This window comes from Podarcis muralis, chromosome 2 (genome assembly GCF_964188315.1).
Source record: "Podarcis muralis chromosome 2, rPodMur119.hap1.1, whole genome shotgun sequence".
NCBI lineage: Eukaryota > Metazoa > Chordata > Lepidosauria > Squamata > Lacertidae > Podarcis > Podarcis muralis.
Window position 1 is genome coordinate 43749205 of NC_135656.1, and position 14110 is coordinate 43763314.

At 47.7% G+C, this 14110-nt stretch overlaps 2 protein-coding genes and 1 long non-coding RNA gene across 5 annotated transcripts in view; 2 read left to right on the plus strand and 1 right to left on the minus strand.

Moving 5' to 3' along the window:
- Positions 1–5766, plus strand: part of LOC114590814 (C-type lectin domain family 12 member B-like) — a 22792-nt gene extending 17026 nt beyond the window's left edge. For all 3 annotated transcript variants that reach the window (XM_077924386.1, XM_028717336.2, XM_028717337.2), the window contains 5 exons: positions 485–547; positions 811–900; positions 1796–1965; positions 3165–3277; positions 4156–5766. In XM_077924386.1, the coding sequence (XP_077780512.1) occupies positions 485–547; positions 811–900; positions 1796–1965; positions 3165–3277; positions 4156–4288 (569 nt within the window). In that variant the 3' untranslated portion in view covers positions 4289–5766. The remainder of the gene's footprint in view (positions 1–484; positions 548–810; positions 901–1795; positions 1966–3164; positions 3278–4155) is intronic.
- LOC114590815 (uncharacterized) overlaps positions 1–13448 on the minus strand; it is a 14567-nt gene extending 1119 nt beyond the window's left edge. The window contains exon 1 of the long non-coding RNA XR_003705177.2: positions 13069–13448. This is a non-coding gene — a long non-coding RNA (uncharacterized LOC114590815). The remainder of the gene's footprint in view (positions 1–13068) is intronic.
- A 135-nt stretch (positions 13449–13583) lies between these two features.
- CACNA1A (calcium voltage-gated channel subunit alpha1 A) overlaps positions 13584–14110 on the plus strand; it is a 261713-nt gene continuing 261186 nt past the window's right edge. Inside the window, exon 1 of the mRNA XM_077924402.1 lies at positions 13584–13836. The gene's annotated coding sequence lies outside the window, so the exon portion shown is untranslated. The remainder of the gene's footprint in view (positions 13837–14110) is intronic.

Consider the following 14110-nt stretch of genomic DNA (forward strand, 5'->3'; position numbering starts at 1 on the left):
AAAATCTGATACTATGTTTCTTTATCTAGCAACATTTATATTCCGCATATCATATCTATACCGAAGTGGTTTATAGCTCTCAAAGGCAACCCACTTAAGAAAATGTGATACTAATAAAAACACATTGCAATTAATGCACATTTAAATACAGCCATCTGTTAAGTAACCAGAACAGTTCTCAAATCCAGGTATCAGATTACTGCTCTCCAATGCACTCTCCCTTCCAAGCCACCCTCAACTGGAAGAAGCCAGTGATAAATGCATCCCAGTGACCTAGCATCTGCCGCCTTTGCCTAAATCTGCTGCTACTGCCACTGGAAAGGTCTAAAGAACAAATCCCTTGGCCCAATTGAAGCATATTCAGCATATGGATGAGGGCCATCAGATTATATGCAAGGAGGACATGGTTCAAAGCAAGGTTTATTTTGACAGCACAACAAAAAGTAGAAAAACTACAAAAAAAAATCTAATTTTCTTTCTTCAGACTCTGGACTATCAGAGGAGATACAAGCTCTGCACTTGAACCAATCAGAGATGCTGCTGAGAGGTAGGTAGTATGGCTCTTTAATATGTAAAGTGGAGGCTGAGATGTCCCACAATGGCTGTGCAGGGCAGGGTAATGGCCTCCAGCACAGGCCCCAGTCATGCTGGACTGCAGTCGCCACTCAGCGGCAGATAACCGGTACTTGTGGCATCACCACTGACAGTCTGAACTCTTAATGCACTACTAGATCAATAGCAAAGCAGGAATGGCAGCCTATGGCCCTAACACACTGCTTTTTTGGGTGGACATTTTGATTTGTCTTTCAGTGAAGAAGGACCTGGATGATGTGCAGGCGGCACAAAAGATTATGGAAAGAACCATAAGCAACAACTTCAGTGAACTGCAGGATGTCACAGGTGAGACATCCTTGGAAACGTTATTTATCTTGATTATTTTCCTTCTGGCTTGGTCATCCTGGGGGTCTAAAAACATAGGAGACGTCCCAGGCAGTGCCATCATTAGGAAGGTCGGAGAGAAGGGAGAATTCCTATTGAACCGTGTAGTAGCAAAAGGGAAGGAGAAATCCAGTTCTGCCCACATTATGATCTGAGCAGTTGCAATCCACCAGGCAATCCACGTTGGGCTTCCTCTGCCTAATCCAGAATAGGGGGAAGCAGTGGCACAATATGTGTTGGCAGCTCCCAGGGCATGTCAAAGTTGGTGCCCCCTAACCTAATTGTGGGCGTCATGTGGTGGACTTGGCTGTGCCCCTGCTGCAGCCGCTCATCATGGAGGTCCCCTGCCAGCCACTGCATTCCCCTCTCAGCTCAGCGAACTCCCGGTGGAAGAAGCGACTGGCACTCCTTGGCAGGCTTGGCAGCACCCCAGCAGCACCGGAGCCACAGCTGCTGCAGGCCTAGGAGAAGGGTAGTGGAGAACAGGCCAAAGCGCCAAGTGTAGCCCTTCCCCAGCCATCTCTCTTTGGCCACACAGCGCAAGGGCGGGCACTGGCAGGTCTCAGGTGAGCGGGTGGCTCTCTTCCCTGCTGGGGAAGGACTGGTGTGGGCTGGGGAAAGTTCAGGTTCCAGCTGGTGGGAGTTCCACCCAGGTGCAGGCATCCCTTTGCCGGCTGTGAGAAGGAGGTGTCGCCGCAGCCCTGAAGGCCCAGTCCGGGTGCAGCTTTTCTCCCCATGACTTCGGAACATGGCAGCTCATCAACAGGCTTAATTGCCGGCTGCTGCTGCTGTATATTCTGAAGTCCCCAAGTAGGGTACAGTGTTAATAGAGTGTTGCACTACATTTACTTTGTAGAATTCATCTGTAGCAGCAGAAATTACTCTCATCCATGCCCCAAGGACTGGAAGACTAAAGAGAAGAACTGCTATTACATTTCAGAAGAGGCGAAAAACTGGACCGATGCTCTGTGGCAGTGCATTTATAATAGGGCTTATTTGGTCAGCATTTGGTCTGATGATGAACAGGTTAGTCTTCCTACATCATCATGATTCAGAATGGACAGACATGCCCATTTTTGTTCCTGACAGTTTCTCATTTTTTCCAGTCTTTTAAGTTTAATTCTGCACATTGTCGCATCAGTTTGTGATTTTTTTTTTTAATCCCCATGAAAATTTATCAGAACTACAGATTTTTGGGTGCAATCTTACATAATATACACATTTTAGCAAACATTTTTTTCTAATACAATGCAATTTTATATGGCCATTTTAATTAATATATGCATTTTATGCACAAATAGGATGCATTTTTATACACAATATTTCGATGGAGAACTGCAACACAAAATTCAGAGAAGTGTAAATTCTGAAATATAGCTATGTTTTGGTTCACTTTTTGTATCAGGAAGTGCAAATTAAGTATGCACACATTACAATGCAAACTGAACCCAATTTCTTGCCCATTCCTATTGATCAGGTGGAGCACCATTCTTTGTGAGGTATTTGCCATTAGCATGGTGTTCCCTGGGTACTATTAAGAAAGCTTGAGGGGGGGGGCACAGCAGATTTCCTAGTAAGCTAGTTCCCTTCAAAAATGATTCTATTTTCTCCCTCCAAAAATTGTATTGCCAAAAATTGTTTCCTTAGCTTTCACTGCCTCCAAACACACCTTGAGGGCATTATGGTACAACACTTCCCCTGCATAGTTTGACTCTACAGTGGTACCTCTAGTTACAAACTTTGTTTGGAGGTCCGTTCTTAACCTGAAACTGTTCTTAACTAGAGGCGTGCTTTTGCTAATGGGGCCTCTTGCTGCCACAGCGCCGCCGGCACACAATTTCCGTTCTCATCCTGGGGCAAAGTTCTCAACTCGAGGTAACTCTTCCAGCTTAGCGGAGTTTGTAACCTGAAGCGTTTGTAACTCGAGGTACCACTGTACCATTCAAAAGAAGTATTCCAGTATTATAGATTAGTGGCAGGAAATATGCCCTTCCTTTCATTAACCATCTTTCATTGGAAATGTGTCCCTCTGATTTCAGTGGCATTTTGCCTCCTACTTGCTCCTTAGTGAGGAGAGGGGGGTGGCCTGAGGAGACCTCTGTAGGCTGGATTCAGATGCCTTGAGGTCTGGACCTGGGTAATGGTCAGAAGCTCCACCACCCCTGCGCTAGTACTTTTTTTTAGGATTGCAGTTCAAATGTAATCTAGATTATTTCTCATCCCAGGGTTTCCTGAGAGATAACATCCACAGTGCAAGCACATACTGGCTGGGTGCAGCTTACAACGAAAAGGAGGGAAAGTGGAGGTGGAAAGAAGGCGATTTGCTTATATCTACAGCGTGAGTACATTTCGAAGTATTTACATGTTAAAAACGGACTGTTTCTTGAGGCACATTCCCATAGGCTTCAAACCATGTGTGCTGAAGAAATGCAAGGGGTGGAGGTAACCTTTAAGACATGACAAGGGACATCAGTGTTCAGTATAATGAAATAACCAGATTCTAGACTTGTGATGTAGCCAGTCTTTTAGATTTTAATATCAAGATTTTAGCCAGCCCAGCGGCGTAGCATGGGTTGTCAGCACCCGGGGCAAGGCAAGTAATTTGCGCCCCCTATCCCGGGGCAAGGCAAGTAATTTGCGCCCCCTAACCCGGGGCAAGGCAAGTAATTTGCGCCCCCTAACCCCTAACCTGCCGCCGCTGCCAGCTTCTTCTTGCTGCTGCCTGGGCTGGGGTATTTACGGTAAGGTAGCCACGGTGGCGGCGGCGGGTCCGTGTCAGGTGATCTGAGGTGAGTTGCCGCTGCTGCCCAAACGACGCCGCTTGCCCAGAGGAGGAGGAGGGCAGAGAGGCGAGGAAAATGCAACATGGCCCAGCGGCTGCAGCAGCAGCGGTGGTGGCGGGGCTGTGAGGAGGGGCTGCCTGGCGCGCCCTCCGCGGCCCTGATGTGCGGGGACCGCGGCGAGCGCTGAGAGCCGCTGCCAGCTTGCCGGTTCCGCGAGACATGGGGCTCTGCTACAGCCTGCGCCCGAGGCTCTTCGGCGACTCCGGAGGCGGCGAGCGTCCCCCCCCCAGATGTTGCGCCCGGTGCGGCCGGCCCCCCCTGCACCCCCCACGCTACGCCACTGAGCCAGCCTTTGGGAGCTTTGTGGTGGTGTTGGCGGTTCTATGCTGATAACAATTATTCCACAATCCCTCTCCCTCTCTTTCTTTCCTAGTTTTTGGGATATAGGACAGCCACAGATGGGTGCTGAAAAGGAATGTGGTGTCATGCATCCCAACGGAACATGGGCTTCCGCTGTCTGTTCCCTTCCCTATCGATGGATTTGCAAAAGGAGACTGTTCTGCTGAGACACCTGGTGGGACAGGATTGTATACAAGTTGTGTTGCTTCCCTTCCCCTACTCCCACCCCTCCTCATCCTGGAATGCATTGCAGCTACCAAGCAGACCGATGGAAGATGATAGCTTTTTACCATTGCGTGATCCTAAGCTTCCTAAAGCATTTTCATGCGTGACACATAGTCTTGCTTTCGCTTATTGCGCAACAAGTGAAAGGATTGTCTCTCATATGGAATTGGAGTGATTGTGCCGCACAGTGCTGCCCACGTTCCCAGAAGGCCTCACAATCATTCCTGTCAAACATGGGAGGAGGGGAGAAATCAGCCACCCTGAGACTGCGGGAATCAGAAATGCAGCTTAAGTGTGCTTGGCTCTCCCAACTAAGCTGGTAGCAAAGACACCTTTGCAACCTGTTCACAACCCAGGCACCTTATTAACTTTCCCCAGTCACAGGATGAGGAGGAAGCAATAGTGGGGTGAGAAGGGAGGCTGTCTAGTGAGCAGGGAGGTGTGAGAATGATGAGCTTGCAGAAGCATTCAACCTTCCTGAATGCTAGGCACTGTATTAAGACAGAAGGCAAGGAGGCTGTGCTGTGTTAGGTGCTATAGGTTCACTATTATTTCAAGTGGCAACATACAAGAAGGATATATTCCTTTTAGAGCAGGGGTGGGGAACCATTTTTAGCTGGAGGGCCAGGTCACATTGCAGCCAACCCCCCCTCCCCCATTTGACACGAGGGCTGGGCTGATAATCTGTCATTCGCCTGATGTCACATGGCATCAAGTGGATCTGAGCCAGACTGAAAGCAGCATGGCTTGCATTTGGCAGCAAATGTAAAGAATGCCAAATGCAAGCCACCCTTGTAAAGGGAACTACAGGGAGCCTTGCTTGGAATGCAATCCTGGCCGTTCGTTTGCAAGTGTGGCTTCCACATGGTATTGTTTAAATATGGCACCAAATATGGCATCATGTATTCTAAGGCTCCTGATTGTTCCTTTGCAGCCATGGCTTTACCTGTCCTGTGCCTGACATCATATGACTTCAGACAAGTGGGCATGGCCCAGAGAAAGCTCAGAGGTCGGGTGGCTAGCTTGATTCATGGGATGGAGGGTTCCTATCTGTATGTTAGAGGAACTACAAATAGAAGCAAAGTGTGTGTGACATTTTGTTGAGTTAAGCACACGTATCAATCTTGCCTCTGCACAGCCACGTGATATAGCCACTGCTGGTATTTTTAGGAGAGAAAAGGCAAGTTTTACTTTTGCAAACCACTTAACTCTTTGCATAGTCCTCAATGGCAAATCTGCAGTATAATACTGTGATTGCCTCACAATCAGGCTTTGCTCAGTTTTATTTCATTTATTTTTGTGTGTGCATTTTTCTGCAACTACTTTCTTCTAAACAGCATAATTCAATAGTTTGCTTTTTACAGTTTTGTACTGAACCTTTCTTTTTTCACTGAATAAAAATTCTCACTGTAATCATCAATGATTTGTTTTGAGGAATGCTTTTAATTTTCTTGATCTAATTAAAGATAACCATGTGCTATCCAATCCAGAGCTCAAGGCAGCAACTCTGTACCTACTCACCTGGGAGTGAGCCCCAGTGAATTCCATGAAGGAGTAAGCCCCAGTGTATAGGATTGCACCGTTGGTCACAAAGAGGACAATGCCTTTGGCTTACCACTGTGACTGAGGGACATGAGCACTGTCCTCAGATTTCTATTCTAAAACCCTGTGGAACATAGTGCAATGGTGGGAACTGCAACACTACCCTCAGGGCCTCATTTTTGAACGCGTTTCAAGTAATTGTGTTGGATTTTTAAAAAACCCAATGAGGCAGAAAGACAGGCATGCATATGTTTGTCAATTGTATCCTTGATCCCTGGATTGTAAATCCTATTGAATTCCTCCCTTCCTCTTTCTTTGGATGCTGTCTATTACCCTTTGTAGCACTGAGTGGAGGTGAATTTGTTTAAAGGCAAACACAGCCCTGGTCTCTTCCTCACTATGCAGGCGCAGGGTTGTTACTTGGCACGGCTAACAGTGGTGAAGCACCACGTTACTACCACGACTTCAGTTTAGAGTAATCCTAATTTGCAAGCATAAACATTAGAATAGTGGCCGCACACCCAAGGTTGGCCCATGGATAATGTTTGGGTGTTGGGGCAGTTTAGGCACAATGTTTTATAACAATGAAACATGTTGAAAACAATGAAGCTGCGCTGCTGTCAGAAGATGTAGTAATGCTGCCATCTAGCTGCTATTTTGTTGGGTTTTTTTTGGTCTTTTAAAATCAAAGATTCACACTCCAGGTACTGTATTACTTAATTTGTTTTTTGTTTGTTTGTTTGTTTTTACACTTAAATAGTGGGGGCTATCCACAAATAGTAGTGGTTTGCCAGCATGCAGAAACCACTCTCGCTTATGGTGATATTCCAAATGGTTATGATAGAACTAGCTGGATAATGTCAATATTGCTTTTTCCCTCCACCCCACCCCCTCAAAGAGGGCTTCTGTTCTCACTGACATTTGGGTACCAGCCCAGAATCTGAACAGAACTTAGGCCTGAAAGAAAATCCAGCTCAGGACATATCTAGCCTGCCTTCTTTTCAAGTGAAGGCATTATGCTCAATCCCCTAGCGATATGAACCCAGACCAGAACTTGCCATGGGAGTTGGATTGAGCACATCTGTCACCCTCATCTGTTGCCAACTCCCCTTCTTGATAAAAATCACCTAGGATTGCAAACCAGAGATCTAGTCTATATCTTTAGATTCACCATTGTAATGGAAGACAAGGCCATCCCAATTTATTCCGCTCGTTCCTTCTCAGGTCTACCATACCTCATAGGGAAGCTGTCTCACACCATCTTGGTAGTGTCCATCTTGGTAGTATCTTCTCTCAATGGGCAGCAGCTCTCCAGGGCCTAAGGCAAAGGTTATTTCCCATCCTCTGCAACCTGATCTTGGCTCCATCTACTACAATATTGCCTACTCTGGCTGGCAGCAGTTCTTCTTGGGACGTGCATTTCACATCCCCTGCCACCCCACCCTTTTTCACGTGGAGATGTGAGGTCTTCTGTATGTCAAGCATGCCCTCTGCCATTGACCTATAGTCCTTCCCCCTGCATTGGGGAATTGAAAAGAAGAGACTGGGTTGCAGCCTAGCAACAATATTGCCATCATTATGTGCCTTTTACTAGTTGCTGCCTATGCTTGGGAATTATCCCCTTCAGCCTTCATTAAGCTACTTTGCTCTGCTTCGAGTTATTCTTCCAGTCCCTCTTTATATACAAAGCCTTTTCTGCATCATCCTATCATCATCCTAAATTACCTGCTCCTCCACTAACATTTTACTTCCTACAACTATGCATTGTAAAGTCCTGGGCTCCCCTCACCCCACCACTTCCTTTCCTTGTGCATCTACTGTAGATGGAAGAGCAGGTCTGTGCAGAGACAGTCTGCTGCTTCTGTGTACTGCTTAGCATCCAGCTCCCTGCTGGCGATCTATAAAATGTTTAGCAGTGGTAGTGCTAATGATACAGTGGGTAATTTTACTGTCAGTGTAGTTGTGCATAGTGAGGGGTAGTAGGCACTACCTTGAGAAGTGGGTGGGAAGAAAAACCAGAGGGATAATCTGAATCTGAGAACAGGAGGGGAGAGGGGAAAAGAGAGAGAAGAGGGAGGGAAGGTGGAAGAGACAGGCATGCACGTGATGCATGACACTGGCTATGGGAGTCTACGGAGCATGCCTGGATGGGGTGGTCTTATTTACGACTTCATGGAAAGCAATTTTTGCTCCAATATCTGTAATGTTTATTTAGACAAGGTGCATTTCCACGAAAGAAAGAAAAAAAGGTTCTGAAGGAGACTGGTTTAGATTCAGCTTTTATTTTTTGCCCCAGTTGGTGCATTGAGCAGTAAGCAGAATTGGTGCATTGAGCAATGGGCAATTGCAAAACAGGTGGAGCTGTGCATTTCTTTCTGACTAACGTTACTTTCTGCTGCAGCTGAAGATTCTGCTGCTTCCTCAGGGGATGGGTTAACCTGACCCAAACATGTTTCTTTAAAATGAGAGCATGGGTTTATTTCTCGGCAAAGGGGACAGATACAGCTCCATTTCACGGTACTTGTGAAGGGTGCTCATTGAGCCTTGTTCAGTGTTGCTGCTTACCCAGCAGGGCTGCCTGGCAGACAGAACCTTGTTCCAGGCGGCAAAACAGGCCTGTCTGCATACCAGGCCAAAGGATGATTGGGGGCACTTTGTTTGCTTCATGGCCCAACTCACAAGATGAGCAGTAACAAGCTATTGACTGACTTTACATTGCCTCATAAAGCTCCTTAGTGAGGGTGAACTATGTTTTTAAACCTAATTGAGAGAATACATACAGCAGTGGTTGCTTAAAGGTGGCATTTGAGCTCACCCCAAGCATCTACAGTTGGTGTGTGTATTGGGGAAAGAGCGTAACAATTTTCCTAATCTGTCCTCGTTGTTTTGCTCCATCCCCTGCTGCGCATAGAGAAGCAGAGGGAAGCCAAGTGGAATTGGAGTGGGGAAGGTAAAGGAAATGGTTACTTACTTCAACACACACACACACATCAGAGAGAGAAGGCAATTAACAACTCCGCCTCCCAACTCAGTTGGCAACTGCATAGCAAAGGGCATGATTACCTGTCCTCTACTGGAACGACCACCTGGAATTTCCAGCTGCTCCCTCACACAAAGGGTCAGGGTACAAGCCAGACTGCATCACCAAGAAGAGACTCGCAACTGACTGGGTCCCAACTGGCCACTCAGCACCAGTTCAGTGAGTTTCAGTGGGATCCTCCTATTTACCCAGCTAAGGCTGCTTCAGGAGCAGAATGTGTGCCGCCCACTGTTCCTTCCTCCCTTTCCCCGTCCTCTTGGGATCACGAGGCAAGGCTTTGCCAGTTCTCTGGAAGCTGTGGAAATAAGTTCCTGTTCAGTCTCTCTGCCATCTGCCTATGAATATATGGCATTGGCAACAGTTAGTTAAAGAAAGAGAGGAAAAAGAAGAAGCCAAGGCAGACCAGGGTTGCCCAATCCTGTCACGGACAGAATTGATTTCCATTTCTGTTGCCCTTCTTCCCAAGGATCAGGGCCAAAGTTATTCTGAGATAGCAAAGATGACTAATGTCATGATGTATATGTATACTGCAGTGTGGCTCACTCCCAGGTAAGTGGGTACAGAATTGCAGCTTTACTTATCCTGTAAATAAACCAAGTCCCTAAACAAGAAGGGCGAGTCTTCAGTTGTGTTAGGTCAGTCAGTCAATCAATCAATCAATCAATCAATCAATTAATCAATTGCAGCACACCTTTGAGTTATTCTCTGTCTTCCTTTTTGTACTCATGAACTCCTTTCTTTCATTCACCAGCTACAGCTTTAACTGAACAGTCACTATACAGAGTTCTTTTTAGAAACACGGCTTAGGAAAGCTCTCTGATACATATTACCCCCATTGGTTATTGTTTTGTTGTCCCCATGCAAACTAATGGGGCCAAGCAGTCCCATTAGCCTGCATTGGGACAGGAGGCAAGGAAACAGGGTAGCCCCCCCCCCTCCCGCAAGCATTTGGATTTGGGGCACTTGGGAAAGAAAACTCAGGGGTCGGATAACCTGAGTCTGGTTTTAACTAAGGTCTTTCAAACCCCTGGATTAAAATGCGAGGCAGGCTGAAATGAGCTCTCATGCCACCCCTACAACAGATTGAAGAAAACAATACCCATCACAACAGTTTCAGATAAGAGTCTCCAGAATATGGAGATTACTTAGACCAGAGCTGCTGAGAGGGGGGGGGGGGGCTAAAAAGAAAGAAAAACGTAAAACAAAAATACAGCTGAAGAGATATTCAAGAATAAGGAGCTGGAAAAGAACAAGGGTTATCAATCTGAAATTAATTCAGCCAGTAATGACAGTGCAGACATTACTTCTCATGTGATGGATCCTCCCAGCTACTTGGGCTGTAGCAACTGGCCGTAACAGAAGTGACAGATGGTGGAGACAATTTCCTTGCCTAGCAAAGGGAACAGTATCCGTTACATTTAACATGCTCTTTATTTTTAAGAGAACTATTGCTAAAATGGTTCTATGACTTTGGGGTGGGGAGACAAATGGGAATCTTGTGGTACCACAGGAATGAGAAGATGAGACTGTACCATATAACAAACTAAGTTATAACCATTTTCTTTTCTACTAAAGCAGACTGGCTTGGTGATAATTTAAGGCAGTGATTCTGGACAGCTTGGAGATGTGTGGTTTTTTTTCATTGGAATACTGCGAATAAGCTATGCATTATACACAGTCCTGATTCTGATATTGTTTTCCCCATTTGCTTCAACACAATGGCTTCAGGTTGGAGCAGAGAACCAGCAAGGGAGAAAGGAGCGGCTTAACCATTCATTTTGCTAGCTATCTGCTCAAAATTCTTCCAAAGCAGCACGGGGGATGAAAATCGGCAAAAATAATAGCAGTAGTTTGGCCCTTAAATATGGATGCAGAACCTGGATTCATATCCTAGCACAGCCATACATCCACTTACACACTCACTACATTTGTTACGAAGTCTCTTTCGCCGTCCCTCCCCTCTCTCAAAATGGGAACAATTGTGGTCTGCCTTGCAGCAGTCTTGTTGTGAGGACAAACAAGACAATGGCTGTAAAAAGGCACAGCATGTGGGTTAAAATAACCAAGAGTTTTGTGGCATCTTAAAAACTTAATAAATGTATTATGGCATAATCTTTTGTGGGCTAGAGTCCGCTTCATCAAATGAATTAAGTGTTTCCTTATGTTGGCAGGTATATAGACCCATGATTGTTGGAGGTGGGTGGGGGACCATGGTAATGCCTGCCTGCTGGGTAGGGCAAAGCCTGGAAATGCTTTTATGAGCTTTTAAAACCATCAGTGTCTGAAAGGAAATGAGACATGGCATTTGGAATAAAATGCTATGTGCAAAGAGCAAAAGCAGTAGCAGGGCAGGATTTTGAAAATCAGCCTGTCTCACCTATGTTGAAGGTAGTTGAGTAGCGGGGGATAAAGATGAAGCTAAGGAGCTCACAGTTAAGAAAACAGACTGAATACTTGGTGAGATTTTAGTCTGGGAGGTGTTGCAGGGGGAAGAGGCTCAGAGCCACTGAGGTACATTACAAAGTAGAGCTCTGTCCATGGTGCTCAACTGTTTAGGACTGGAGAAACCACTGGAGAAACCAGGCAGCTAATCCTGAACATGGTTGGTACCGAATGTTGCAGGGCTAAGACCAAGAAGTTCGTCTCCACAAAATAACAGACATTGAGAGATCTCCAAGCTAAAATTGTAAATTTCTTCTGTTCACTTTTCATGAATTTACACTGCAAAAGTCATGTGGATATTCCTTTTTCTTTGTGATGTTATTTTCCTGCATCTATTCCTTAACATGCACTCCCCTGAGGATTAAAAAAACGTTACGTTGAAATTGGTGTGCGACAGCTAGAGGGCCAACAATTTTATTCTTGTCTGTAGTGCACCCAATATGATGAAGTTGTATTGCAATGAATATCCCAATTGATTAGACTGCTAATTTCCCCATACACACATACAACTACTAATCTACAAAGCATTCAGAAGCACCATTTATGGAAGAGGAAGGGTTCTCCTCATATCTGGTGCTTTGGAGTATACACGATTACAAGAGCATCCATATTAAAAAGCATATTAAATATTCAATAAACAGGACTGGGTTTCAGTTTGTGGAGGCCCTAGTCACTTCATAAATTGAGGCCCTCGTTTTAAACTCAAGACACACATTTATTGCCCTAATTTGATTAAAAATATGACCAAGTTTGTGGGGGTTGTGGGGTTTTTTTTAATTTCCAGGGGTCAGACTTAATTTGGTCAGGGTACCATATCTGGCCCCCTTCTTAATTTACTCGAATCCTGCTCTGAAGCTGGGGACTGAAAACAGCAGCCATTAAAAAATGCTTCTCTCATACTGAATTATATAATGGAAATTGCTTGGGCTGATATTTTTTGCCCAAGGCCCGTTTCCTTTTTTTCAGAGCTAGTGAATGTCCTAAAAAACTGAGTCCCTAGGCATGTGGCAGTCCTGACTACGAATGCTCTCAAAATACTCTCACTCTTGGGGGGGGGGGGGAGTTAATTTTGAATGTATCCAGACCCTTGTTATGAATCATCTTTCTTTCCTAGCCACACCAAAAACAAAATAAAATGTCCCCCTGAAAAGGAACAAGCTTCAAACTACCACCTGATCACTGCCCTTGCGCGCGACGGCTCCCCAGTTTCCAATGCAAGGAGTTCCGCGGGCTAGCCTCGCTTCCGCAGCGCAACAAGTCGCTCCTCCCTCACCCTCTCATCTCAGTGGCGGGAGGGTCACAGATGGATCCACCGGAAGCGTCATATCGCTATTTCGATCTATACACACACAGGCACTTCTGACGACCCCCGCCCCGCGGCCACCCTTCCATAAACGGAAAAAATAATCACCTCCCCGCTCCCTCTTACGGCAGACGGCACCTGCGTGTCCTGGGACTCCGCAGAAAAACCCAGCTCCCGCCACGCAGCACAGTGGGTTTTAGGGTGGGTAATTTATTAACATATTTTATTGTAACTTTGCCCGTCCCTCGCTGGGCGTGCAGAGAGACAGCCAGGCACCGAGAGGGTTGCCTGCCTGCCTGGCCTCCCCAGCTGCTGAGGGTGCCGCTTCCCCTCTCCCCTCCCTCGGTGGGTCCAGCCCCGCCTGGGGCCCCGCCAGCTGCAGCGAGTGTAATTACCGTTTTGGGTTTGTTGTCGGCATAAATAATTGAAGGCGGGCTCCTCCTGTCAGGGTTCTTTTTCCCCAAATAATTATTTCGTGAAGAGCCACGTGCGAGGAGGAGGAGGAGGAGGAGGAGGGGTGCGCGCGAGGGGAGCGGGAGGCGAAACGGCGGGAAAGCCGGGCGGGGGAGGATCCGCCACGCAGCCTTCGGGGAGGGCGAGCTGGGCTAGCCCCCTGAACCCCTTTCCCCAGGCGAGCTGACTGGGCGGCTGCTGAGCGGTGGTCGCCATGTGGGAGCCTTAATTGCAGCAGGCGCCCTCCTCCCTCCCTCGCGGGTCTGCCCAGAAAAGGGAGTGGGCAGCGGGTGTCCCTCCACCCCATTCCCGCCTCCTCCCACTTCGGAGCCCTCCTGGGAGCTGCTCGGTGCCTCCTCCCTCCCTCCCTCCCTCCCTCCCTCCCTCCGTCCCTCCTCCTCCTCTTGCTCTCTGCCTCTCCTTCCCTCCCTCCGTCCCTCCCTCCTCCTCCTCCATGCTGGTTCAATGCCAGAGCGGCGTCTAGGGGACCACCATGCCCTGAGGCTGGCTCCCGGCTGCGCCCCCACCAGCCACCCTTCCTCCTTCCCACCCCCCTTACCTGGCCCCCCTCCTGGCCCCTCCGGGCAGCGGCGGACTGGGATGTGCCGTCGAGGTGCCTGGGCAGGACACTTGGCAGCCAGCGATGCCAGGCACAGCTGGCAGCGTTAACTCTTCGCTAGCTGCCAGCGGGGATCTCTGAGGAGATACAGGTGAGTGTGTGGCTGGCAAACCCCGCTGCCTCGGCGCGGGGCTGGCGAAGGATTCCCCGCGGCAGAATCCGTTTGCCATTCTCGGCTTCTAGGGCTCGAAGGCGGACGGGCACCCCGGCAACCCCCCCCCCCCCCCGCCCCGCCATCCCATCCTCTGCATTGAACACGGTGAGGGGCAGGCGCCCCACCGCTGTATATGTGGGGACAGCGTCTGGTGTGCCGGGAAGAGTTCTGGGCTGGAGACTCTTAATTTAAGATGCTTGCAAACGGGCTG